The 26,109-nt window shown below is 45.7% G+C and overlaps 1 protein-coding gene across 1 annotated transcript in view; it reads right to left on the reverse strand.

The window, feature by feature from the left end:
* Positions 1–26,109, reverse strand: part of LOC144762794 (CD109 antigen-like) — a 771,981-nt gene that overhangs the window by 392,758 nt on the left and 353,114 nt on the right. The window contains exon 16 of the mRNA XM_078648064.1: positions 23,279–23,350. Coding sequence (XP_078504190.1) covers positions 23,279–23,350 — 72 coding nt within the window. The remainder of the gene's footprint in view (positions 1–23,278; positions 23,351–26,109) is intronic.

Genomic DNA, 26,109 nt, shown 5'->3' on the forward strand with positions numbered 1-26,109 from the left:
GGTCGGCCTTGCCGGCGGCTATGGAGCTACAGAGTCAGCACGGGGGAAGGTACAGGCGTGTACAGTCTGCTCCTCCTCCAGGAAACCGTTTTATTAATTCTGAGGTTGCTATTTCTAATGACGGGTTAGGTAAGACCCGAGGTGTTGTGGCACATGACAATTTGGGGCTTCTGGAGATGGAGCCGGTGGTACTGGATTATGACGATGATACTCCCGAAGAAGGAGAACTGTGTGGAGGGGCGGAGGGGGAGTCCTCTCATGTGTCCCGTAGTGTTTTACAGGTGGCGTCATTTGCAGAAAAATCAAGGGAGAGACAAGAGCATGGCACATCTAGTAGGGTTCCTCGAGGAAGGACCAGGGTAGACTTCTCTGCGCCACGGAAGGAGGTGTCAACGGCGATTCATTTAGAGCCAGGCGAGAGAGCACTTACACAGGCCAAACCATACATGGTGTCTGTGGGGACAGGAGTGGAGGGGGTCAGGGGGGGTGTGGAGGGGAGATTGTTGAAAGGGAGATATGTAAAAGATGCAGGTGTGAGTACAGAAGCCATTTCTGTTTCAGTGGAAAGTAAGACCGAAAGTGGTACCAATACGATGTTGTAGAGGGAGTTAAAGACCCTCTTCACAGTAAGGAGTTGAAAATTAAAAAACTGCCATATATGGGAGTCACGAAGCCGTTGGGCGCTCATCTTATGTTGGCAACGAAAGAGCGTATTTGGAAGGGTGAGTATGTGGAGATTCTGAAGCTCCTCCACAGGGAAGTTAGGTCTAAAGAGGGCTCAAAGGAGGAAGAATATGAGCTAGCAAAACGTCCTAAAGTACCACTGACGATTGAGAATTGGACTGCGGCTTTTCTCATTTAGCAAAGCGTTTATTGCGAGAAATTTCCTGAGCGCAGCGTATCTATATTTAAATATATGGATGTGATTCGGAAGGCGCAGCTAACTGGTGGTGGATATGCTTGGGCCCAGTATGATGAGGAATTCAGGGCCAGGATGGCATGGGACTCGGAAGCAAAGTGGGGTGAACTGGATACTGATCTATGGCAACATACGATGGGGGCCGCCTCTGGGGGCAAGACCATTTTCACGGCCAGTGGTCTTCCTTTAATTTATCAGCCCTTTCAAGGGAAGCCCACCCGGGGAGGGGTGGGGAGTGGTTCAGGCTCACACTCAGGAAATGGGGCTTGCTGGGATTTCAATAAAGGATTGTGCACTAGAGAGTATTGCAAATATAAGCATGAGTGCTCGGGCTGTGGAAGGCGACACCCTTTGTCTAAGTGCTGGGGGCCCAGGCCGGGAGGGGCTCCACAGGGGAATCAAGCAGGTTCAAGTACAGCAGGGTCGTCACAACAGTTTAGAGGGGGACGGGGAGGTAGGGGAGCGCAGGGTCCTGGGCCAAAGGGCTCATACACCAGTTAGGCTTCCTCAGTTACAACAGGCCCTTCAGGAGTATGAGAACGCAGCAGTTAAGCAGAAGTTATTGGAGGGCTTTCAATTTGGTTTTCGTTTGGGTTATTTGGGGCCAAGGGAGAGGCGATGGGCGGACAACTTAAAGTCAGCTTTCGAACATAAGGCAGTGGTGCAAGAGAAATTGCTTAAAGAAGTGCGTGAAGGTCGGATGGCAGGCCCTTTTCATGACTGGCCGATCCAGAATCTGATTGTGTCACCAATTGGTGTGGTCCCTAAAAAGGAGCAGGGACAGTTTAGACTTATCCAGCATTTATCATGGCCGGAGGGCTCCTCTGTGAATGATTTCATTGATGAGGAAGCTGCTTCGGTGTCATATTCCTCAGTTGACGTGGCCATGTCACTTGTTGTGACCGCGGGCGCAGCTGCAGAGATGGCTAAGTGCGATATAAAGTCTGCTTTCCGGCTGCTTCCAGTCCATCCAGATGATTGATGTCTTCTGGGTATCCATTTTGAAGGTAAATGGTACGTGGACAAAGCATTGCCGATGGGCTGTTCCATGTCCTGTGCTCTTTTTGAATGTTTCAGCACTTTTTTACAGTGGCATTTCTCACACCATTCCGGTCACTCCCTGGTTACACACTACCTAGATGATTTCTTTTTTGTGGGTTCCGAAGCTCCGTGGAGTGCCAGGCAGCTCTGGACACGTTTCATGGGCTCATGGAGGAACTAGGTGTGCCCTTGGCTCCTGAGAAGACTGTGGGCCCTGCCACAGTATTATCATTTCTAGGCATTGAAATCGATTCTGTAACAATGCAGGCTCGTCTGTCAGAAGATAAGAAGGCGAAAATGCTGGATCTGTTGAATGGTATGTTGTTGAAGCAGAAGGTACAGGTGAAAGAGATTCAAGTGTTGTTGGGGCACCTCAATTTTGCATGCAGAGTGGTGAGAGCGGGACGGACTTTTTGTCGGAGGTTGGGCAGGGCTCTAGCTGGCAGACACTTGCCTCACCATCGTGTGCGGCTGTCGGCAGGGGTCAAAGAGGATCTGAGAATGTGGAAAGTTTTCCTTGCCTCTTTTCATGGTGTGCCTTTGGTTAGAGACATGGATTTTCAGTGGGTTGTCCAGATGTTTTCTGATGCTGCGGGCAGTGAGGGTTTTGGCCTTTATTGGAATGGGAGATGGTGTGCGGAGAGATGGCCTGAAGAATGGTTGAATGGTGGCAGGAGTATAACATTTTTGGAGCTTTTCCCTTTGCTGGTGGCTTTGTCTTTGTGGGGTGCGGATTTGGCACACAAGAAGGTACTTTTCCGTGTGGACAACATGGCAGTAGTGGACATTGTCAACCGGCAGTCAGCCAGAGATGAGCAGGTTCTGAAGCTCATGCGAGTCTTTGTGTTAGGTTGTTTGAAGCATGATATTGCATTTCGAGCCTTGCACATTCCTGGTGTGGACAATGACATAGCGGATGCTTTGTCTCGTTCACAGTGGGGAAGATTCCGTGGATTGGCCAGGGAGGCGGACAGATCACCGACCCCGATGCCGACTCATCTGTGGCAAGTAGGCAACAGCGGGTATTACAACTGGTGGTAGGTTCTTTATCGCTTTACCCCCCCCCCCTCGACCTCCCTCCCAAGGGGGGCTTGGGGGAGGTGCCGACCAACGGGAGGTCCCCCCCCCCCGGGCTGTTTGGGAGGGCTTTGGGGGGGGTGGGGGTCATTACCTGTTCCAGAACTTTCTGGTGGTTTCTTTTGGGCTTGTTTTCGGTAGGGTTTTAGTTAGCCCAATCAATAAGCCTCCTTGTCTCCTCCCCTCCGCCACCATTTTGGGTTTTGGTGACCTGGTGGCTGGAGGCTCGTGAATTTTGTCCCACCCTCCCTCCCTTGTTTAAATTTTTTTTTTGTATTTTTAGTTCTTTTCCCCCCTTTTTTAATTTTTATTGTTTAAGGCGTTGTTGTTTGGAACAGGTGTGCAAGGGGTTGTTTCGAAATTGTAGTTTGTCGCTGGGACAGGTGCAGTGCGGGGTCTAGTGGTTTTTGGGCAGTTGGTGTCAGAATTTGGTTAATTGCTGTTTAGGTTTGTGTTAGCACAGGGAAAGGATAAGTTGGTCATTGATTGGATGATCATAGGTTTTGAGGGTTTGACAGAGATGAAGGGGCAGGCAGGTGATTGGTTGATGATGGGCCTGGTATGGGTAAGTTCGGGATTGATATGATGACGTTATGTTTATTAATGATGATGTAATTTTGTATAATGTTGATATAATGTTTTAACTGTTGTATTGCATGGGTGGGGGTGGGGCCAGAAAGATTTTAGGGGAGGGGGTGGCAGCGGGGGTCAGGTTTATTTATTTATTTAGTGAGGTCTAGGTTTGGAAGGCGTTGCCGAGGTTTATGTTTTTGTAATGTGCACCTGTTCCTAATAAAGCGGCCTTTTCCACAACTCAGTTTCTGGTCTGCTTTACCCTCCCCCCCCCCTCGACCTCCCTCCCAAGCGAGCCTGTCCAGTTCCTGCACGGTCTCTGAACTTTAACTGTTCGCTGCTGGGGGTCTCTGTCAGCAATCTCGGGTTATCAGTTTTATTATATTACGATGGGAGGCAACATTTTGCCCAGTTCACATTGCCCAGAACGATGTTACATTTGAGATAAAAGAAATGTGAATGTTTTGGACTACTAGGAATAGTTTTGGACTACCCTGTTTGAGTATATTCTGTTTACCGGTGTGTCATTTGGTTGTTTGGTTTCATTGCCTAGACATGGCTGTGAAAATCTTCTTTGTTGCATTACTGGCAGCTCTGTTCATCTGTTTAGTTGCCCCTCCTGTGTGTTTTGTTGCTATTACAAGGTGAGGATATTTGGCACATCTATTAAAATGGTCTCACGTCATGCGGATAATAGTAGGCACCAAGTAAGGTTCGAGGTGAATATGGAGCATTGCGATGCCCCCTACGATTTTTCAGTTTCATTTGGAGGGCAAGAGAGTGTGACTGTGATTAGAACGTTTGCTCCCTGACTGTCCTGTCAATGTTGGAGCTGTTTTGGAAAAGTTATGTTTCCAACTTGTTAAAGGCACTGCCAAGTAATTTTGGGATCGGCTGCAGCTTCGACAGGCAACAAAGTGAAGATGAAGGTTTTGAAAGGGGGGGTCATCTAAAAGGGGTAGTTTAGCAGAAAGATGGACACTTTTAAAGTGGAAGTTTCAGTGGCTCCAATTTGTATGTTTTTCACTTGAATCCTAGGTGATGCTGCAGGCAGTTCTGCGGTAAAGGGCATAATTGCAGTTGAAGTATTATGTGGCTAAATTGCCAGGCAGTGCGAAAAGAGACTCTGGGTGCCACGCCACAACAGCTTGTCAGGGGTATGAAGAATCTTGAGCTTGATCAGCCTCATCATTTCAGAACTGAAGCATGTTCACGAGTATTATAACTGAGCCATAGTTGTTGTTACTTTTGGTAGGCAGCTATGGTCAATGACAGAAGCTGTAGATTACTGGTAGGCATCACGCTGAGATAGCACCAATTTTCAGCTTCCCGAGCCTGGGTTGTGGCTTTTTACTCCTGCAACTATCACCCAAGAAGTACGACTTGTTGGTGTAGCGTTGCTGCCTGGTTAGAGGTGGGCAGAACACGGCAGGGTAGCCCGCAATCCCCGGGAGGTATATTGGGCAGAGGGGAATCGCATGGAGCAGCTTTGGTAGGTCATCCCATCTGAGAGTGTGCAGTACACTCAGCATTTCATCCTCCTGGGGTTGATACTACAGCCCTTTTCAGACTAGTACCTGGCGCTAAATCCATGGGCCACTTTTGCTCACTGGAGGAGCTCACATAGGACAGTTGGAACAATACAATTATCACTACATTCATAGGAATAAAATGGTTTAAAGTGCAAACTTGGTCGGATGCCTCTGAAATGGATTGACATGGTTAGGTACTATGAGGACATTTATTCATCTAGATACAGAACAGTTTAAGTGACTTTCTTTTGGTTTGGTTTACTGTGGTGGGTGGGTTACTCCACTCACCCTTTTTCAGACTTGTTCCTGGCTTTCCAGCCTGTTTCGTTGAAATCCCTAGGTGCCTGATCTGGATCTAGAGATAGACTTCCTGGTGTGTGGGCAATCTTATGGTAATTAGCCCTCTTCCAATGAGAGTACACTCTGTATTCAAATATGTCGAACGGAGAGGTAGACAAAGTTGGCAGAAGTACACCAAGGGGCATCTAATTTGCTTTTTACAGGTAGTAAGCGTTTTACAAGGGCACCGGACTGATTAAGTGAATAGGTTCAGGAGAGCCAAAATCAGCCCCTCTGGTTTGATTGCATTTCCGCGAATTGCCTGGAAAAGAAACCTTGGATGTTAAACAATAGGCCCAGGTACTAGTCAGTGTCTTCGATGATCTTGTTTATGCGCCACCCACCTTGCCAGTTGATCCTTTTGCCAGTGGGGTGATGCTGGCTGGCCTTTCACAAGTTATGCTTACATGGTTGGCGGCACAATAGGGAGTCCAGCTGGTCCAGCGTATGTGACAAGCCAACTCGAATGGGATCTAACATCCGCTGAGTTATAGGGGTTGGGGGCCAGGTTACCCACAGAGTTTAAAACTAGTGGGTTTAGACCAATTGTTGGGGAGAGTAGAAGCACTGATAAGGGTAGTGGATTTGCAAATACCTTGTAGCACTACTTCCTAGGCTCAGTAGGAGCAGTTCAGAATGGCGGCTTTTGACATTCTTACATGACAGCCACAGTTGTTGCTTAATTACATTATGCGACTACTGGCCACAGCTCATAGGTGACAGGACGAGGAACCACATGGGTAGATGGGCAGAAGACTTGTATGGTACTCATTGTGGGGTGCATAGGGGACCTTTCTAGAAGTTATCTGCAGATCAGTATTTGTGACACACAATGGGTTTTGCACACAGCATGGGAGGGGCCCGTCCAGGTAGTCCTGGGCAACGCTATTGTCAATTTAGTACCTTGTTTAAACCCTCAAGGTGAGAAAGTCAAGTCTGGACTTCCGTAAGCGCGGCAAGGGCCCTCCACTGATTATCAGCAGCGAGTCCTCCTGTGCTATATTTGACTAGGTGGTTAAATAATGTTTTCTGGTGGGAAGCACCATCACTATTATCACCACCGGCACCCTGACAGTCTGCCATGTGGTGGCACTGTCTGGCTTTTAAGGAGGTCCACTAAATCAGGCACTCAGTAAGTCAAGATCTTGGGTGACCATCCTTTTACCCTTGGGGGGCCCGGTTTGCTTCATGTGACACACTTCGAGCCCAATCTACATAGGGTCTGGTCAGCCCTGTAATGTCGAGTGCAACGTTTACTCCATGTCATGGACAGAGGATGACTGTCGCTTGATAAGTTATGCTTGCATGTGAGGTTTACATTGGACACTTTGCAGGAAATCAGGCATTGATGAAGCACAGATGCATCATCAGGAAAGGGTTAACACGTGGGTCAGTTATGATTGAACGGATGCTCCGTTAGTAAGAGCTCCTTAGGTTAAGGCATGCGCGGCAGGGACCTGGGGTAACCAGCACAGGTTTGCTCCTGGGTTGGTAACGTGGATGTGGGGGCCATTTGGTGCTGCACCAGGCATAAGCCAGAGGTCACAGGAATCCTAGCGCATGTCGTGCACAATCAAGATTCAAAGTTGGATATTAACATGTGCCCTATGCACAGTTACTATTATGTTCTGATTCCCCTATTCCGGCACAACACCAGATATATGGTACATTCAAGGCACATGTTAAACGTTTCACTGACCCTGATGAGAGGTAACCACACATCTTCAGTGGTGTCAATCATTCGGGTCAAGAGGGGCGAGTAGAGGTTAAAACTAGACTCATGCAGCAGGGAGTGCAGCCAGGCGGCAGAGAGTTGGTAAAAAATAACACGGAAAGGTACCACAGGGTGCCTGCCGCCGGGCCACAGCAGGTGTTTATTGGTGATCTCAAAGGGCCTACGAGGGTTCATGGCAGAGTAATCCCAGGCTGATTCCCATGCGGGGTATGGTGGGGGTGGTCCCTACCTCGTTTCACAGCCCACTCCCTTTTAGGTCTAGCTAACAATCCTCTCAGTTGATTTCAAAATTACAGCCTCTCGTTTTGCCATCTGTGAATAGGTTAGCTACAAACATAAATAAAGCAATGCATGGACCCACTAATGATTTAGTACAGCAGCTAGGTTACCGGTTCTTCATGGGACCAGCACTAGCAACAGCAGCTGCGCGCATGGGTAGCAGTAAAGCTTATTTTTATGTCACCCTGGGTTGGGGCTGCAAGGTCATCATCTTGGTGGCCTGAAACGGAATAGTCATAGACTTATCTGTGACTGTGCAATGCGCACTCAGCAGTAAAGCAAGCTAAGTTTCCGCAGAACGCTGCTATACTTTCTGGAATCAATGCAAGGTCATGGGCTACACATAAATAGGCCTGATGTCAGCGGTGGCATGTGCGAGCCATTCCCAAGAGGGGGCGATTTGCCTAGTTAGTGCTGAAATGGAGGGGATGGAGCACTATTATGACCAACTAACTGAGCACAGTTTGCAGTCATAGTTGAGAGGGTACAGGGACATTACTCTTACGTTTTTCCTTGTTCCCTGACCAAAAAAGGATTGCATGTTGCCAGTCACTTCAGTTAAGCGAAGTGTATTTGGGAAGTTGTCATCTAACATTGGGACTGCATTGTGGTGGTCAGCCGGCTGGCAGGCCTTTTATATATGGGGTTATAACACAGGTATGTACAAGTAAGGGTTAGGAGGCCAGTAGCCAGACCGGGGATACAAGTTCAGACCTGTAGAGCGGCAGATCTGATAGGGGCTTTTTGGTTGCTGATCAACACAGCTGTCCAGAGTGAGAAAGGACCTGTCCTTGCTTGATCTGAGGGAGGCCTTGGAATCAGCAGCGGGTAGGTAACTAGGTCTATCGTGGTGGGGGGCCCTGGGGTGACGGTGGCCACACCCAGTGCTGTGGCGGAGTTACAGGGCAATCCAGAGGCTGTAAGGTACAGTAAGGGTACCCTCTTCAGGAGCACAGTAAGGGTGTGAAAGCCAAAATCCCCAGGGAGGTCCTCACGTTGGACCCTGGAGGAGCGACAGCGCCCCGTTAGTCCTTCGGGCGGTAGTGGACCGGAGCTCCCCGGGGGTAGCCTGCAACTCTTCGTCCCCCCAGAGCTGGGAGGGGCGTGAGTAAGGGGTGGACTGGCGGTCCGCCGGTGGGAGGGGCTAGACCCTCCCCCAAATCGACAAACACCGGTTGGCGAGGGCCACCGGGTAGATTGGCTCATCAGGTGGGCAGGTGGCGAGGGGCTGCCTGCCCTGGAATCGCCCGTAAGATAACCCACCATGTTGGAATATTTGGTATGCAAATAAACCTGCAGCAACTTTCTCCACTAAAAATGTGTTGTGTCTGATTATTTCTCTAAAGTATTGCTGTGGGAGGGATGGGGAGTGTTGCCGATATTGGCACTATGCAGGGCTACCCCGGGCCCACGCAGGGGGCCTCCTAAGAGGGTGGCCCCACTTAGTGCCACAGGATGGCACACGACGAGTCAGCCTCCCAGTGTTTGGGATCCTCGAGGGTCCCCTAGGCCGACGTCACTTCCGGGCAGGAGAGAGCGGGGGGAGAGGCACTTATACCTCTCCCACCCTCTGAGCACCCTCTTTCTCCTACTGCCCTGACGCTGTTTCCTTCCCCAGCGTACAGGCAGGGGGGGTGTGTTTCACTAACTTATTATTTTGTGTTGCAGGTGGAGTTATAGGGCGATCCAGAGGCTGCAAGGTACAGTAAGGGTACCCTCTGCAGGAGCACAGTAAGGGTGCGAAAGCCAAAATCCCCAGGGAGGTCCTCACGTTGGACCCTGGAGGAGCGACTGCACCCCGTTAGTCCTTCGGGCGGTTGTAGACCTGAGCAACCGGGGTTGCCTGCAACTCTCCGCCCCCCTGAGCTGGGAGGGGTGTGAGTAAGTGGTGGACTGGCGGTCAGCCAGTGGGAGGGGCTAGACCCTCCCCCAAATCAACAAACACAGGTTGGCGAGGACAACCGGGTAGATTGGCTCATCAGGTAGGCAAGTGGCGAGGGGCTCCCTGCCCTGGGATTGCCCGTAAGATAACCCACCATGTTGGCATATTTGTTATGCAAATAAATCTACAGCAATTTTCTCCACTAAAAAGGTGTTGTGTCTGACTCCAATTATTTCTTTGGAGTATTGCTGTGGGAGGGACGGGGAGTGTTTCCGATATTGGCACTAAATGCCACTGCATATGTTAGAGGCGTGTTTAAAGGGGCTTTTTATGGAATAGGAAGTCATGTTATGTTATGTTATGTTATGAGTTTGTTAGAGCGCGACAGCTGCCCCAGCAACGGGGCGTTCCGGCGCTGAGAAACCACAGCATAACCAACTGGGAGGGGGAAGGGGGGAGGCAGAGGGCTTAGGACAGTGAGAACAGATGGGTTTTAATTGCCTTTCAGAAAGCGGACAGATTGTCAAGGCGACGGATGTTCAGGGGAAGGGAGTTCCAGAGTTTCGCTCCCAAGACTCTGAAGGAGCGACCTCCGACACAGCAGCGTTTCATACGAGGGACCACTACCAGATGCTGACCTAGAGAGCGCAAATTGCGTTGGGGGTATAGGGCACTAACAGCGGACGGAGGAGTTCAGGGCCGTCTATTCTGAGGATTTTAAACGCAGTGGTGAGGGCTTTAAATTGAATTCTGGATTCCACCGGGAGCCAATGGAGTCTTTGTATAGTGGCTCTAACAGAGCATCTTCTAGGAAGACCCATAATGGCCCTAGCCGCGGAATTCTGTATTCGTTGTAGCCTTGTTATCTCTGCTTTGTTAGCGCCTAGCAGTAGGACGCTGGCATAGTCCAATTGTGAGAGGATGATCGATTGGACTATAAGCTGACGTGTTTTAGGATCGAAGAAGCCAAGAATAGGGTTGAGGCTTCTCAGCATGCCCACACAGGTAGCAGCCACTCTTTTAGTGTGGGTTTGTTAGCTCAAGGAGGAGTCCAACCAAACACCCAGGTTTTTTTTTACCAGAGTCTTAGGTGGAGGGATGGGGCCCAGCACGTAAGGCCACCAGTGGTTGCTCCAACAACTGGGGTTCCTTCCAAGGAGCAGTACCTCAGTTTTCCCTGCGTTCAGCTGTAGGCAGTTGCCCATCATCCAATGGGCGACTGCGGCCAGTCCATCCCTAAATCTCGTGGCAGAGATTGAGGGGCCCTCAGTGAGGGTAATCACCAGCTGAGTGTCGTCAGCGTACAACACCAGCGTGAGGTCCCATTCTCTGGCCACAGCCACGAGGGGCTGTACATAAAGATTAAAAAGGGATGGACTGAGTGCCGAGCCCTGCGGGACTCCTTGGCCGATAGAGTGAGGTCAGGAAGTGAACGGGGGAGCTGAGACTCGGAAGGATCTGCCCGTCAAGAACGAGCGGAACCATTTGAGGGCCTGATCGCTGATCCCTATGTCTTCCAAGCATTTCAGCAGGATGTTGTGGGAAACCGTGTCAAAGGCTGCGCTGAGATCGAGCAATATCAGCGCAGCGCTTTGACCGGCATCTAGTATCTTCCGGAGATGTTCAGTGGTGGATAGAAGGGCGGACTCCGTACTGTGCCCTGGCCTGAACCCATTCTGGGAAGTGTCCAAGATGTTATTTTGGGCCATATGGTCTGATAGCACGTTGTTCGCATGGGCTTCTGCTAGTTTAGCCACCCAGGGGAGCAGCGAAATGGGCCTATAGTTCTCCAGTTTTGTGGGATCTAGGGTCGTTTTTTTAATAATGGGGGTAACCCATGCTTGTTTCCAGCAAGTTGGGACCATTGCCAAAGAGAAGGAGAGATTAAGAAGTGTGTCCAAAGATGGAAGAAAGAAGTCCAGAGATTTTAGAAATTGAGCCGGTCTCATGGGATCTGAGGGGGCGCCAGATTTAACCTTTCTACAAAGTTTGACTAGATCCCCATGGGAGATTTCAGGTAGGCGTAAAAGTCTGGTGCCCTTGAAGGGAGAGTCGGAAAGGTTAATGTAGTCAAAAGAGTTCTGTGGGAAGGTATTATAGATTTTCCTTACCTTTTCAATAAAATAGGTAGCGAGATCTTCGCACTGCTGTGTAGAGGAAATACACGAGCTAGGATTGCCACAGTTTTGCAATTTTTGCACCAGTTTAAAAATGGTTTTAGTGGGGTTGGAGCTGGATTCAATTTTTTTGGCATAGAAGGATGCGCGAGCCGCGCGAATGGCTTTATGGTATAGTTTTACTTTGGACAGGTAGAGAGCTTTGTGCCTGTCTTTATAATCTTTTCTCCAGTGACGTTCGGCTGCTTTGCATTCCTTTCTCATGAGCTTCAGATTTTCATTATACCATGGGTTAGAGGGGGTGCTACGTCCTCTAGTCCATTTGGCTGGTATAAGGACGTCAAGTCCTTTAATGATCCAGTCCTGAAAGGAGGCATAGGACGTATTAATATCATTAATGGTTTCAAGGTGGAGTTCTCCTAAGGTTGCAAAGAGATCCTTATTTTGGAGTTTATGCCAGGGTCTCTTAAGACAGGAGGGAAGCGGATCTTTATTGGGCCGGATGTCGGCTGATATCGCAAATTTAATGAGAAAATGATCGGTCCAACCCATGGGTTTGGGTGGGTCGGCTCTGGCCTCCGGGATATTGGTAAAAACGGGGTCGAGTAAGTGACCCACAGAGTGCGTAGTAGAATGAATAAGAGGGATCAGCTGTAGGGCTGTTAAGTCGGCCAGGAGGTTTCTGATGGTGGGATCCGAAGTGGAATCAAAGTGGAGGTTAAGATCTCCCGGTATAGTGAAGTTGGCGGAGGTCACAAAAACTGGATCAAAATAACAAGGCCCGCGCCTCTCCTTTCAGCATCCCTTCAATGAGGCCTGCAGAACATACACTTATTTTAACCAGCAGAGAAATTAAACAGATTTCCAATTCAAATCTCCCCTTTCTCTCGCTACCCGCGCTCTGAAAGTGTTTCTGAGTGAAACGGGGCTGGCTATCTTGAGATTTGGTTACATTTTCTCCCTCCATGGTGCTAAATTACTAAATTGAAGTTTTCTAATAAGAAATAAGTCAAATTGCAAAAAAAAAAAAGGGGGCAGGGGCAAAAAACCCCATCACATCTTTAGCTGTGATTAACAGAACAGGCAGGCGGGGAAGGGAAAAGAAAATGCAAATGATTGCGCACAAAGAGCTACTCTCAAATTGGCGTCACCATTTCTCAAATTATATCATTACTATATTTAGAAAATGTTAATCTGCTCTGAGGATTTCCCGGGGGAAGAGCGGTAAATAAGTTCTGTTTCCAAGCTGCCTCTCCACCAAGGCAGAGCCGGTGACAAGCACCTCCGATATGTTGATTACAATTAGCCTCACTGAATTGGGCTCCTTCAAGCATTGATCATTTTCAGTAACCCTGGGCAAAGTACTACGCTACGCTTGTGTAGTTTGCGAAGTTTGCACTACTTCACACTACGCGAATTGCATGTAACACAGTGCAAACAGGCGTAACGTAGCGTAGCGAAGTGCAGCCGTCATTTTTTGCTTGCTCGTGGTCCTCAACGTCAAGTTGGCGACCGCGAGTGAGCAAATTGACATCCCGGCAAGACTTTTATCTGGGTTCGCGATCAGCAACATCAAGTTGCCGATCGCGAACGTGGAAAATAAACCTCCCGGCGAGATTCTCAACGCGGGGAGGTCAGGTTTCTCATTGCGAGTGGTCGCTTATGCTCGTGACCGCTTCCGATTAGAAACTACCAGTCCACGTTGAGAAAGCTGCCGCTTGAGTAGAAATCTACTCGAGCGGTAGAAAACGACTGCTTGCACTGTGCAAGATGTGGTTTGCACTGATTGTACACTTTGCAATCAGTCCAAACAGCATTTTGCACAGTGCACTACGCAGTTCGCGTAGCTAGCCATAGCTCGCATAGTGCGAAGTGCACTTCGCGTAGCTACATGTAGCGCTACTACGTGAACTATGCCCGGGGTTAATTTTCAGCATATTAAGCACGTTTTAGCAAAGGTGATAAGTCAGTTTTAATTGAAATTAAATGATTATTCTGATGGAAGTTTGGTGAATATTATTAAAAATGCATCCTCATTTCAGATTCTGTTTTTTTCCCTCCTCCCTTCTCTTCTTAAAGTGTGGGGGGGGGGGTGGGCAAGGGTGTTGGAAAGATTTTTGTACGGCATAAGGATTGTCGAGGTAATTTGAAGCAAATTACTTTTTCTGCCTTTCTATCGGCAATTAACTGAATAAATACCTGTAAATCAGTCGCCCCCACCCCCAACCTGTCTTTGTTGATGGAATTACAATTATAAATAATTACACGGAGAGGAGAAAGTTTTTTTTTTTTTAATTGTCTGGATAAAAAAGGGTTGTAAATGTAAATGTAAATGTAAATGTAAATGTACAGGAATTTATATAGCGCAAATCACCGAGCGGTTTCTAAGCGCTTGCTTAGGGAACCCGTCCTGGTATTCCCCTGTGAGATAACCCCGGCAGGGTATCCACAAGGTGAAAGCCAGGCATCCCGCCGCGAGGGGCCGTTGTGGAGATTAAGCAAGCTATTGCCCAGAGTCGCAGAGTGTGAACCCGTGAATTGAGTAGGCACCGGAGCGAGAATTGTCGAGTCCATGGACATTTTAGGACTCAAGACCCCGCCGAGCTGGGAATTGAACCCTGGTCCCGGGCTGACCTCTGCTTCCAGGTCTGCCTCCTCTAACCAGTGAGCCACACTAGAGTTTTTTTTTTAACTTCATGGATCAAAAGAGAGTTGAGTAAAGTATATTTGCCCCCTCTCCGCCAGGATAAAAAAAAAAGTATTTGCAATGCAATAGGTCTCACAATAACGCAAGTTTGAGCTATTGGCATTGTAAATGATAATGCTTTTTATTTTTGTTGTAGTTTTTATAACAAATAAAATGCATTGTCATTTACTATGCCAATAGCTTAAACTTGGTCAAATGCAAGACCTATGCTTGTTTATGTAGTTGCTGTTCAGCATTCATGCATGATCTTGGCTCAAGGTGGCAGAGCAGATTAAGCAGTGCCACCTTATTTCTCAACTTTTGCTTTAATGGAACTCCACAGCTACGAAAAAGGATAAAATAGAATGATAATGTAATGTTAATATCATTTTATTTTGTCCTCCTGCTGTGGCAGCTTTGCCTGAGGGGGTAGAACTGCAGAGCATGGGAGGAGTGGTAGAACCCTTCTAAGTGTGCAATGACTGTTTGGTCAGCCCTCTCCGGCCGCCCAAAACAGTCATGAGCACTTTCCCTGTTCTCCAAGCAGGCTGCATTACAGCCTGCATGGAGAACATGCCCTGGCCCCAAGTCCCTGGCTGAGCGCCAAACCACAGCACTCAGACCAATCACATTGCTACATTGCAGCATAGTGATTGGTCAGGGGAGCCTGGGTGCATATCCATCATAATGCTGCATTACAACGGTTCATATGAGCACCACATTACGTTACCCAGGTAAAGGTTAATTTTTTAATGCACAGAGATAATAATTGATTTGATTGATTTTAATGACAAGATGTCGAACCGTTCAAAGGTCAGCAGTTTTTGCAGTTAGGCCACACCTCCGCCTTTTTATGAAATTAAATGAAAATAAAATATATAAAGCACGACAATCACCCGGGGGTATCTAGACACTAAGCAGAATCTGACAGGCTGAAAAGGATCCAGAAGATGGCAGATTTATTTAGAAAAAAGCCACGTTTGTAGACCTTTCCTAAACTCTCATAAGTTTGTTTTGAATTTTAGTTCTGCTGGAAGAAAATTCCATAATCTTGATATGCATAACAGGAAGCCTCTCTCTCTCTCTCCCGACCCCCCCCCCCAAGTTGGCTTTCTTAAATCTGAGGATTACCAGGTTTCCACTTGTGGATGATCCCAGTGAGCGCGTTGGGATATAGTGTTGAAAATGCTGTATAAAGTAGTCTGGGCCGACAGCTTGTCGTGCCCTGAAGGCAATACAGAGTGCCTGAAACTGTATACGTTTGTCAATGGGGAGCCAGTGTAGTTGAATGAGTGCTTGAGAAACAGATTAATGTTTTGGAGTGCCCAGAAGTAGCCTAGCTGCAGAATTCTGTAGTGGTTGTAACTTATGTAGAAAGCGTTTTTGAATGTTAATAAAAAAGTGCATTGCCATAATCTACTTTGTACGAAATCAAAGTGGACTACCCTCTTTTGCAGGCTAGGTAGAATTAAAGGTAAAACTTTCCTTAAGGTTTTCAAAATGAGGAAACACGAAGAAGGGATATGATTTATTAGTCCTTTAAAAGATAGCTTAGTATCAATAATCACCCCCAGGTTTTTCGCTTTTTCCCTGGGGTTAGGCAGATTCCCCAGTTCCTGTTGCCACCACTTGTTTGGCCAAAAAGAAGGATTGTTACCAAACAGTAGGACTTCTATTTTTGAGGGGTTCAATTTTAAGTAGTTGCTGCTCATCCAGGTACCGATATGGAGCATTCAGTTGTGGAACTGGGCAGCTGTGGATACCGGATTGTTGGTAACAGAGACAACGATCTGCGTGTCATCCGCATATGAAACCAGGGAAAAACCAAATAATTTCATTAAGGCTGCATGTGGAGTAACATAAAGATTGAAAAAAGTGGGGCTCAAGGATGAGCCCTGAGGGACTCCACAGAGTAAAGAGAAAGCTGGTGAGGTGAAATCACCTAAGGAGACTGTTTGAATTCGGACTGTCAGAGAAGAAGTCATGAACTTGAGTGTTTTATCTTTGATCCCAATTGATTCAAGGCAATCAATGAGAAGAGCATGGTTGACCGTATCATATGCGGTGGATAGATCCAGAAGGATCAGAGCCGCATATCCCCCACTGTCTATCATTTGCCTAATTTCTTAAGTGGCTGTAATTAGCGCCAGTTCCGTACTGTGGTGACTTTAAAAACCTAAGTGTGTAGAATCCAAACTCTTGTTTTTTTCTAAGAAGACGGTCAAGTCATTTTTGATGATTTTATCAACCAGTTTGGCAGGAAATGGTAATCAAGTTATCGTTCGATAGTTGTTGGGGTTACCAGTGTCTAAGTAAGCCTTATTAATAATGGCAGAATAGATCCTACCTTCCAATCTATTGGAAAAGACCCTACTTCAAAGAGATTGTTAAAAATGGCCGTGAGGTGTGAGGCTATCACTTCTGGGGCTAAGTGAATTATTCTGGCCGGACAAGGGTCCTGTGGAGAACCTGATTTAATCTGCATCAGTATTCTTTGCGTCTGATCGACTATCAGAGGTCTAAAGTGGGATAAAACACTGATATTGTGTGTGCCTTTCAGAGATCTAGAATCTGATTCAGCCGTTTAGCTCAAGTTTAGGAAGGAATTATAGAAAGACTTAACTTTATCCTGAAAGTGAAGTGCTAGTTTGTTACAGAATTGTTGATCGATATTTGGGTTTTTAGGCTCAGGAATTTTGTTGCGAATAGTTCCTTGGAGGAGTTCATTGCTCCTTCTATTTTTATCACAAAATAGTTCTTTTTCGCAATTAAAATCCTCTTTTTGTAAGTCTGCAGATTGGTTGAATATATTTCTTTGTCTGCTGGTTTAAGCTGAGATCTCCATCTGTGTTCTGATCTCCTACATTCCTGCTTTTTTCCCCAGATATTGTCATTGAACCAGGGTTTGGAAGGTTTAGTCTTATGACTAAGAGCTTTTTTTGCTGGAGCTAACTGGGTTAGCGACAGGTCCAACCATTGATGGTAGTTATGAATGGCTGTGTCCAAATGAGCGGAGACTAGTGGAGTTGATTGGTCAACGGAGGCATTGAGCTGATCAGCATCAATGGCACTCCATTGGCGCTGAGTAATACTCCCTATTTGTGTGTTCATTTTTTTCTACCAAAGCTAGCCCATTTATCTCAAACAGAATAGCTCTGTAGTCCAACCAGGTCAGAGGGAGTGAGGATACCAGTGGAGCTGTTGAATATCCATGAAAATGCCATCCAAAAGATGACCAGCTTTGTGCGAGGTCCTGTCAACGATTTGTGTTAGACCTGCGCCCGCCATATGATCCAGTAGATTTATTGAGTCTGGATCAAGCGAATTCTCCATATGGAAATTAAAATTGCCTAAATAGTGAAATCTCCAGATTCCACTTTTTGTTCTAATAGAATACCAATGGATTGAGTGAAAGCTGATCTAGATCCTGTTGGTCTATACATAAGTCCATTAAAGGAATAATGACTGTTGAGTTGAATTTTAAAATGGATGGATTCACAAAGTGGTATATTAGGAAGAACTTTAAAAATAGTTTTAAAATGATCTCTAAATATAACTGCAAGGCCACCGCCCTTTTTTTGTGGGCAGTCATATCTGAATATCCTGAAACCTACTGGTAGCGCTGATAGTAGGTCTGGGTCCGATGTTAAGTCTGCACTAGTTTCAGTGAAAAAGGCCAGGTCAATATTCTGGTTTTCCATGAAGACCAGGAAATCTTGTGCATGCTTAACAAGCGATCTGGCATTGAGAAGTCTGCAGTTGTGTCTAGCTATGGTTTGTTTTGGTGATGTCTCTATTAATTTGGTGCCAGCGCAGGATGTACAATGAAGATTATTAAGGGAGAAGTCACAAACCGGACATTTTATATCGTCATTTCAGCTATAAAGGTCTAGCTGTGGACCAGTACAGGGCTTCCGTAAGGAATTAAAATATAATAAGGTATCCCTAGAATAGCTGATAGGAACGCTAGTTTCTGAGCCCAAAGTGGCAGGGGGGCTGGCCCTGAGAGCGTTCCGAGGGCGGATGGGCCCAGCAGAGCTTGCCTTTGGCATGCCAGTATCTGCATAAGAAGCCCCCAGGACAGGAAGTGCAAAAAAGCTGGAGTGTCGCCTGCCCAAAATGGCGGCCAGCAAGAACAGGAAATTAAGAAATTACTCTTTCCGCACAATCGGGAGACCCAAGGCGGACCAAAGAGCCCAGCAGAATGCAGGGAATCAGAGTAAGTTAGAGGAGTAGGTAAGTACCAATCAGCCCTATCAAAGATTTAAAAGAATAAAAGCGTACACAGCATTATAAATGAGCGTGTCTTACTGGTGTCATTGTCCGCTCACTGCTTGAAAGGTACCAGATATACTTATGGAAACTTGCCTGGTTTTTGTTAACATTATAGACATTGATTTCTAGGTACAATCAGAAAAAAAGCTATTTAGAAAAACAGAACCAAAAGGCAAGTTGGTGATAACAATAAACAAGCAGCACTTCCTAGAACGATTAGAAATTCATGGGCGTTATGAATAAAAAATTTAAAGTGAAATGTGCAGAGGCCCAAAGCAGGTGGAGAGACTGACAATAATGGATATCAATCAATCAATCAATCAATCAGAGCATTTATATAGCGCACTACTCACCCGGAGGGTCTCAAGGCGCTGGGGGGAGAGAGGCAGACTCCAGTGGTCCCTATTATGTAAAGGGCACACTTTCCCTGTTTGCACATGCCGCACCTTTTAACAGGTGTGCTGGGCTTCTGTTAAATGGAATGTGGTACCCTCAGGGCAGCCGCAAATTTGTTCTGTCCAGGGGGCAGTGTATTCAGGTGAAATAGGGAGCGGCTGTTTTGAAGCCTCTCCCTGTTTCACAGTGCAGGTGGCAATCTGTCTGCACTTTTAAAGGGGATTAGAAATCCTCTTGCAGGCAGATGGAGTGAATGACTGCACCCGCCTGCAATGGGATGTCTAGGGGGTCCATGGGACACCCATCACCCACTCCAGAGGGCACACTGACAGTGCGCCACCATTTAGGTACAAGCGTCGCCCCTTCTGTGATACCAAAGTGCCCTGGGGAAACGCAAAGCTGGCGAAAACACCAGTAGCACCCTCGGGCACATCCATAATATGGCCCCTGATGGAGACAAGATTGCGTCTTGCTCTGTGCTCTTGGGTTCGACAGGCAGGGTCAAGGTAACTTGGCTAAGGTGCTAAATAAGAAAGGTAGTGACTCGACAGTGATAGCTGCTACTTGGTATTGCTTTCCCAGCGTGCTGACCCGTGTCTTCTTTGGGAGGTCCCTGCCGGCCAGATCAGCGAATGGTATTTGGTTCAGATCTTTTTATCTTGTGGGAGCAGGGCAACCGGGTCAAGTAGTGCAATGGGTCACTCTACTGTAGGCTGTGTGTGCACAGATCAGGCATCATTGGTGCACATAGCCTCCCTCTGGAGAGGACAGTGGTGCAGCTGATTGATGTCTTCAGAAGCAGCAAGAGACCACAACACGGTCACGGAAAGTGCCGGAGCCAGATTACAGTATCACATAAACTCAAACAAAAGAAGGCCCCCTGCTTTATTTGAAGAAAACACAATAAATGTGTCCGCCATCTAAGAATGGAGTTCTCAGTATAGCATTGTCCTCAGCAGTGAAATGCATGACCGCAAGTACACCATTCCTGGGAGGCAGGAGGTAATTCACCCCAAAGTGAGCACACATTAAGGAAGTGTATAGCTTTGTGTGTAACACTGGCAAACTGAGGTTGTCGCTCAAGGAGCTTGTGTGGTCATGCATTAGCCTGGTTCAAAGCCTAAATCTTTAATTTTAACACAGATTTCACCTCCAGGCATGGCTCTCCAAATGCTCTAAATTGAGTCCAGAGTATCTGCTCATTTGAGCAGTGGGTTAGGGCAACTAGTCAAGCTTTCCAGCTGGGAAAAGCGGAGTTACAGTGGAGGTTTGGCTTTGATGGATTTTGCTTGGACAGGTGCACCAGATGTTTCAGACGGCCACAGACATGCAAGCTGGTAAGTAAGAAAGAATATATTAGGACAGGAAAGTGGGAGCACCAAGAAGACTACCCACCAATCATCTGAGAAGGTACAGCAGCTGAAACTGGCGCTCCAGGAAAGATGGAGGCTCTTAAGAAGCACTGTGATTGTAACTCTAGGTGTCTTCTGAAAGTGACAAAATAAAAAGATCCAGGCGCTGATCTTTGAAAGGGCCATTGCTCTGGGGTTACTGGCTCCTTTAGTAGTCAGCAACAATTATAAGCCAGTGCAGTGGGCCTCGGAATTTGAGTGCAGTTGCGTTTCTCTGCAGAAAATATATCTAGAGTGATGGGTACATTACAGGAGGAATAACCAGTGAAAGGGGCATTACGCAAGCCCCCCGTCAGCCCGGAGATGCAGGGAGACCCAACTCTTCAGGGGGAGCCCCTTCTAGCCCAAAGCCAATGAATATCTGTAACATAAGAGAGACTCAGGGGCCCCTCTTCACATTCTGCAGGTGGGAGGGGAGGCATACTTTTCAGTTACACCACTAACCAGTGGTGTAACTGAATGGGAGTCAGTTTTGAAACAGACATTTGGTGAGACTATCTCCTGTGGCAATCTGAGGCAAACAGTAAATCTGGTGGTGAAAGCACGGGGAAGTGTAGAAACAAGTGGGAATGTCGATTGAAAGAGGTGAATAAAAACTGGACAAATGAAGTACCGGAGTGACAACATCGGGCTAAAGTATCAAATATATAGTGATGCAAAGATTAATCAAGAGGATGTTCCAAAGACAGGGTGCTATCAGTGCAAAAGACGACAGTCATTATTGAAAGAATGAAGTAGAGGATCCAAAAAAGAAATTATAGGAAACAGGGCCAAGGTCGAGGCATCTGGAAGCTGGCCTTCCTTAAAAAGCAGAAGGTGAAGATCTATGTGGTTTTATGGGAGGCTCATGGTGGAGGTGCTGTGGATCTAAGAGTAAGGGGACCCTTTGGTCTTCAATATATGTAACTGTCTCAAAAATTAAGAGATCAGTCTTTCCTGGATGCAAATTGAGGCATCATTATAAAATGTGGTCCTTTGAAGGACACAGTGTCCCTTTGCTTCAGGACCTTGCAATGCAATCTATTTGGCAGTCTATAATTCATCTTAAAGGGAAGGTGACAGGAGGTTTTCAAAGTTGCACTTAACATGCAACATTTGCCTGGATAATTATTATTCTGACAAACAACAAAAAAACTTTCATTTAAAGCAGATAGAGTCATCATGTGATAGGTTTTATAACGTTCTAATTTACCCTGAGCAATCCATAGGGAAATGGTTTCCCTGAGGACAATATTTATGATGCCTTCGTTTGTGGAAAGAATATATTTCCACACCAATCAAAACGATCTACTGCAAGCTGACACATATTAACAGGACAACTACTAATCGTACGTTTATTGCAATAATTATTTAAAGAATTCTGCCATGCAAAGGATTCACAAATATCCCCAGGAGCACCCATGGAAATCTACACTAACTTTGCTCCCCGCTCCTCTTCTATATACGTCTTCTATACTTCTTCGAATTGTTCATTGGGTGATCAATTCACAGCAGTTAGTATGGTTGATTCTGGATTAGTACACACTCAGTTTCCTTTTTTCACCACAGGGAACATACTTTTCAGCATGGGGAAATATAGGACGATATTGTCTTGGGGCACATCTAAACGAGTTTCCAAGACGGTTGAAGGTACACAAAATGTTTGTTGATAAAGTCAAATTTACAAGTGTGTAACTGGTGCATGCATTTTGCATGACTCTTCCCTTCCCACCAAAAACACCCTTTTTCTGCCTCAAACAATAAACTTAGAAATTTGCAACGGAGCGAAAATACTTGCAGATTTTAATTCAGAAGAAATCATCATGGAGAAACATGGGTCAACATTTTCTTAATTTATATATATATATATATATATATATATATATATAAACATGTTCACAGAATGGTTGTAGTCACACAAAATGTTGGTGAATAAAGTCTTACAGGTTTGTACCTGGTGCATGCATCTTGCATGTCCATAACATAACCATAACCGTCTCAATTTGGAAAAGAGCTACCATACTTGCAGATTTTCTTAAGACAAAAATTCCACCTGCTGGTGTAAATCCCCGCAGACCTGATCCCATGGGATGTTATCAGTGGAGTTATATCAAAACAATTTCTGCAGATTTATTTAGATGTGTGTCTGAAATTGGGCGTATTGTGATCATAACAGTCCAAATATTTGCTTCTTTCTATTGATAAACCAGACACACTAATTAGTGTGATGTGAGTATTTTGGAATTACCAAGTACTGATGTGAGAAGATATGAATTCCCTTTTTGTCTCTGTTCATTTCAGGAGCTTATTCTGTGTGTGCCCATAGGTTGTTCATCCTTACAGATATTATCACCGTTTTCGTAAGACAAGCAGAAAAAATAGAACTTTGGCTTGCACAAGACATCATTATAGGCATACTCTACCAATGCTGGGGTTGGGCTGCATGAGTAAAATCTTCAGGGTATATGAAACGTATGTAGTTGCATAGGATATGAACCAGCCGCTCTAATGTTCGTTACCACAGTAATGGTGGTCTAAGTCATTTCTATGCCCAAGTCCATTGTTCAGTGAAAGTAATGCTCTGTTGTATGAGCAGAGCTAATCAAATCCATGATTATAAAGAGGATCTTGATACATGTACTGCCACTATAGAAAACAATGATGTAACTACACACTTTGCCGCCTGTGGTGGTCCCTGCCTTTAGCGCCCCGTGGTGGCAGCATGGAAGAGCAGGGATGGGGGCGCTGGGAATTCCTGTGTTTGCCACCCCACATCACGTGCATGTAAGAGCAGGGGGGAGGCTGCCGCCCCCAAAACTCATGCCGCCCGGGACGGACTGCCCCCCCTTGCTACACCACTGATAGAAAACCATGGCAAGAAGACAAAAATATTCATGCTATCAATTCAAGTTTTTTCAGGTGCTCAGTGACATCTTGGCTGTAACATTAGTATCCAACTGAAATAACAAAAAAGAAGCAATCAATCCACAATTTAAAAACACGAGTTGTATTGAAGCACAAAACAAATAACCATACCTCAAAAACGTCAAGAGAATTACTGATCAAACCCTGAAAGTGGTCACTGATGTGGTTAAGTTCTTGTATCACCTACAATAAAAAAATCATAAAGTTTTTTATTTACAACATTTGTTGTTAGTCAGTATCATCTTTAATCAATTATTAAAAATAATCATAAGTGAACAATCATCACATAAAATACACAATAAAACATCAGATAAGTTAATAGACGTTACACACAATAGTATTAAAAATTCAGAGTTATGCCATGGTATTGCGATTTTTAAGAAAGCCCCATAGAAAAACATGCAACAAGATAAGATACCATACAAAGATAATAAAATGCTGGCCTGCATTGACAAAAGCACAGGGCTTTTAAAATAGGTAACACATATCTGCGTCTAAAAGGTTCAAAATAATTACAAAAAAGGGTAAAGATCACCAGTGTCTGGAAGGAGGTTCATCACAAAGGCACACAAGAATATATTTTGTGTCATACTGTCCCAAAAGTGCACACAGATTGCATCTGGTAGAGACCAACCAGAACTTGGTCAAAAGTGATCTTTCCCAAACATTCTTTAACCCTTTGAGATAAAGTTCAGTACCCTGACATAATATAAACTCTCAAAGATGATTTCCCAAGTTCCTTCATCTCTCTAGCTGCAGATGCAAATCTTAAAATCCTTTCTTACAAAACCAGCCTCTCTTTTACTCAACAGATGTGGGGAATAAACAGCTCTGGCCTTCCCAAACTTTCAGCGATGATCCAAATAGAACTTAGCCATTGGATGTTCTGCCCCAGATCACATGCCACACAGTCAGACATGATCTCCCTATTAAATTTAGTGTGTTATCTCCCCAACCACAAACCAGAGAGTGGTGCAAGATTTATACGATTGTCCACAAAATTCAGGCCCAATTCCTTGTGTGAAAAGAAATGGGGACTACCTGGTCCTACCCCGAAGATCGCCAACAAAATCGATTCTCTTCCTGTTGTAAACTTGGGAAGTCCAGATACCCCCCTATAGATGCCCTAAAGGTAATAATCAGTAAACACATAAGTTTATACACCTTCAGTAAGGGCAAGATCGGGTTGTTCCCAACTGTAGAAGCGAACCCAAAAACAGCCCCCACAGAGGTATGTTCCATAAACATGGCAGCCAATTGCCCCTAGAGTCAAAAGTCACCTCCAGGTAGGAGAACTCCTTGACACGCCATTTGGTTTTCTTAAAAGCAAAATGGCGCCATTGGCATAAAGTAAAGCCGGCACATACTTAGCTTTCCGGCTTCTGGAAGAACCCCCTGCCCAAAAAAGAATACAGCCCGTTAATATATAAAAGAAATAAAATGGGGGCTAAAACACATTCCTGACGAACACCCCTAAAAAGGTTAAAGGATCATCCTCATCCTCCATGCAAACCTAACTGATGCACCGACTCCCTCATGTAATGTGTATAGAAATTCAACTTTCGTGTGAGGCAAACCTAATTTAGGTAAAATACCCCAGAGTTTAGAGCTATTTACCTGATCAGAGGCACTGCTAGATACATAAAATGATATAATGATCCCTTTTAGCAATCATATTTCGCTATCAAAAGATGTAAGTTCAGACATTGCTCTTGAATCCCAATCCCTCCACAAAACCCAAATGCAAAAAACTGAGGATATCATTTTATTGGACCCAACCCTCATTTCTATGTAGAATAATATGCCCCACAATCTTAACTATTGAATCCAGCAAAGAAATTGCTCTCTAACACTGGGGATCCTTCCGGTTACCTTTCTTAAAAATAGGTACTATCCAAGCCGTTTGCCATGAGGCATGTATTTTCTGGCAAACGGTGGCATTAAGAACATTGGTGATGATAGGTGCCCACAGGGGGATAGTCTCTTTGCAGAGGTCTATCGGGACTCTATAAGGGCCAGTGCCTTGTTAAACGGACCATCTTCAATGCTGCTACAACTTCATCAAGGTGAAATGTGATCTCTAAGGGGAACTGAAGAACAATAACCATCCTTCCCCAGATTTTACCCAAATGAGTAAATTCTCCTGAAATTATCTTGCCTGCGTTTGGGAGCAATATTGGACCCTAACCCTTCTGTAGTTACATTACTGTAATTCCCTCTATTTACAATGTCCCATAATCTCATAGTGTCCTTTGCTTTACTTGTTCACACAAGATTCTCCCACATTTCTCCGTGATCCCGGGTTTTCTATTTCTAATAGATTGATTGTATTCCCATCCTGGCAGTGGCCATCAATATCTTCTTCCTGGGTTCACAGTTAAGTGCTATGCGTAACACTTTATTTGCAGCTTTACATGAGCTGTCAAACCATCCTGGATAGGGACTCCTTGCAGGTTTACCGCTGCCATTAACAAGATCCCTAACCGAGTTTTTCAGTTTCTCAAAGGCCAATAACATTTCAAATGAAGGTGGGTTATCTGACCAACAGACAATCCGTAATCAGCCCTCGGTTGGATCTCAGCAGAGCGGTCAGCACAGTTGGAAAATGGGCTTTTTGCCAACTAATCTTAAGCCAATTATCCTTTATGACCAAGTCGGTCGGCCCTAAGGGTTTTGTGAGATCACCTCCAATCAGGTACATCAAGTGCCAGTTCTATAGGGTTATGATCACTTTCGGCCAGATTCATCAAACCAAAACCCGCTCGCAAAGGTCCAGATTCTGAGAATGATGCATCCCAAATGCAAAAATTGCAATTTTAGAAACCGCTACATTGTGATTATTTGCATTTAAGGAATCTCAATTTGAGATTCCTTAAATGCAATGCATGAACCATTTCAAAATTGCGAATTCGCAATCTGGGGCCGCTATTTACCGCGAAGTC

The sequence above is a fragment of the Lissotriton helveticus genome, chromosome 6 (assembly GCF_964261635.1).
Source record: "Lissotriton helveticus chromosome 6, aLisHel1.1, whole genome shotgun sequence".
NCBI lineage: Eukaryota > Metazoa > Chordata > Amphibia > Caudata > Salamandridae > Lissotriton > Lissotriton helveticus.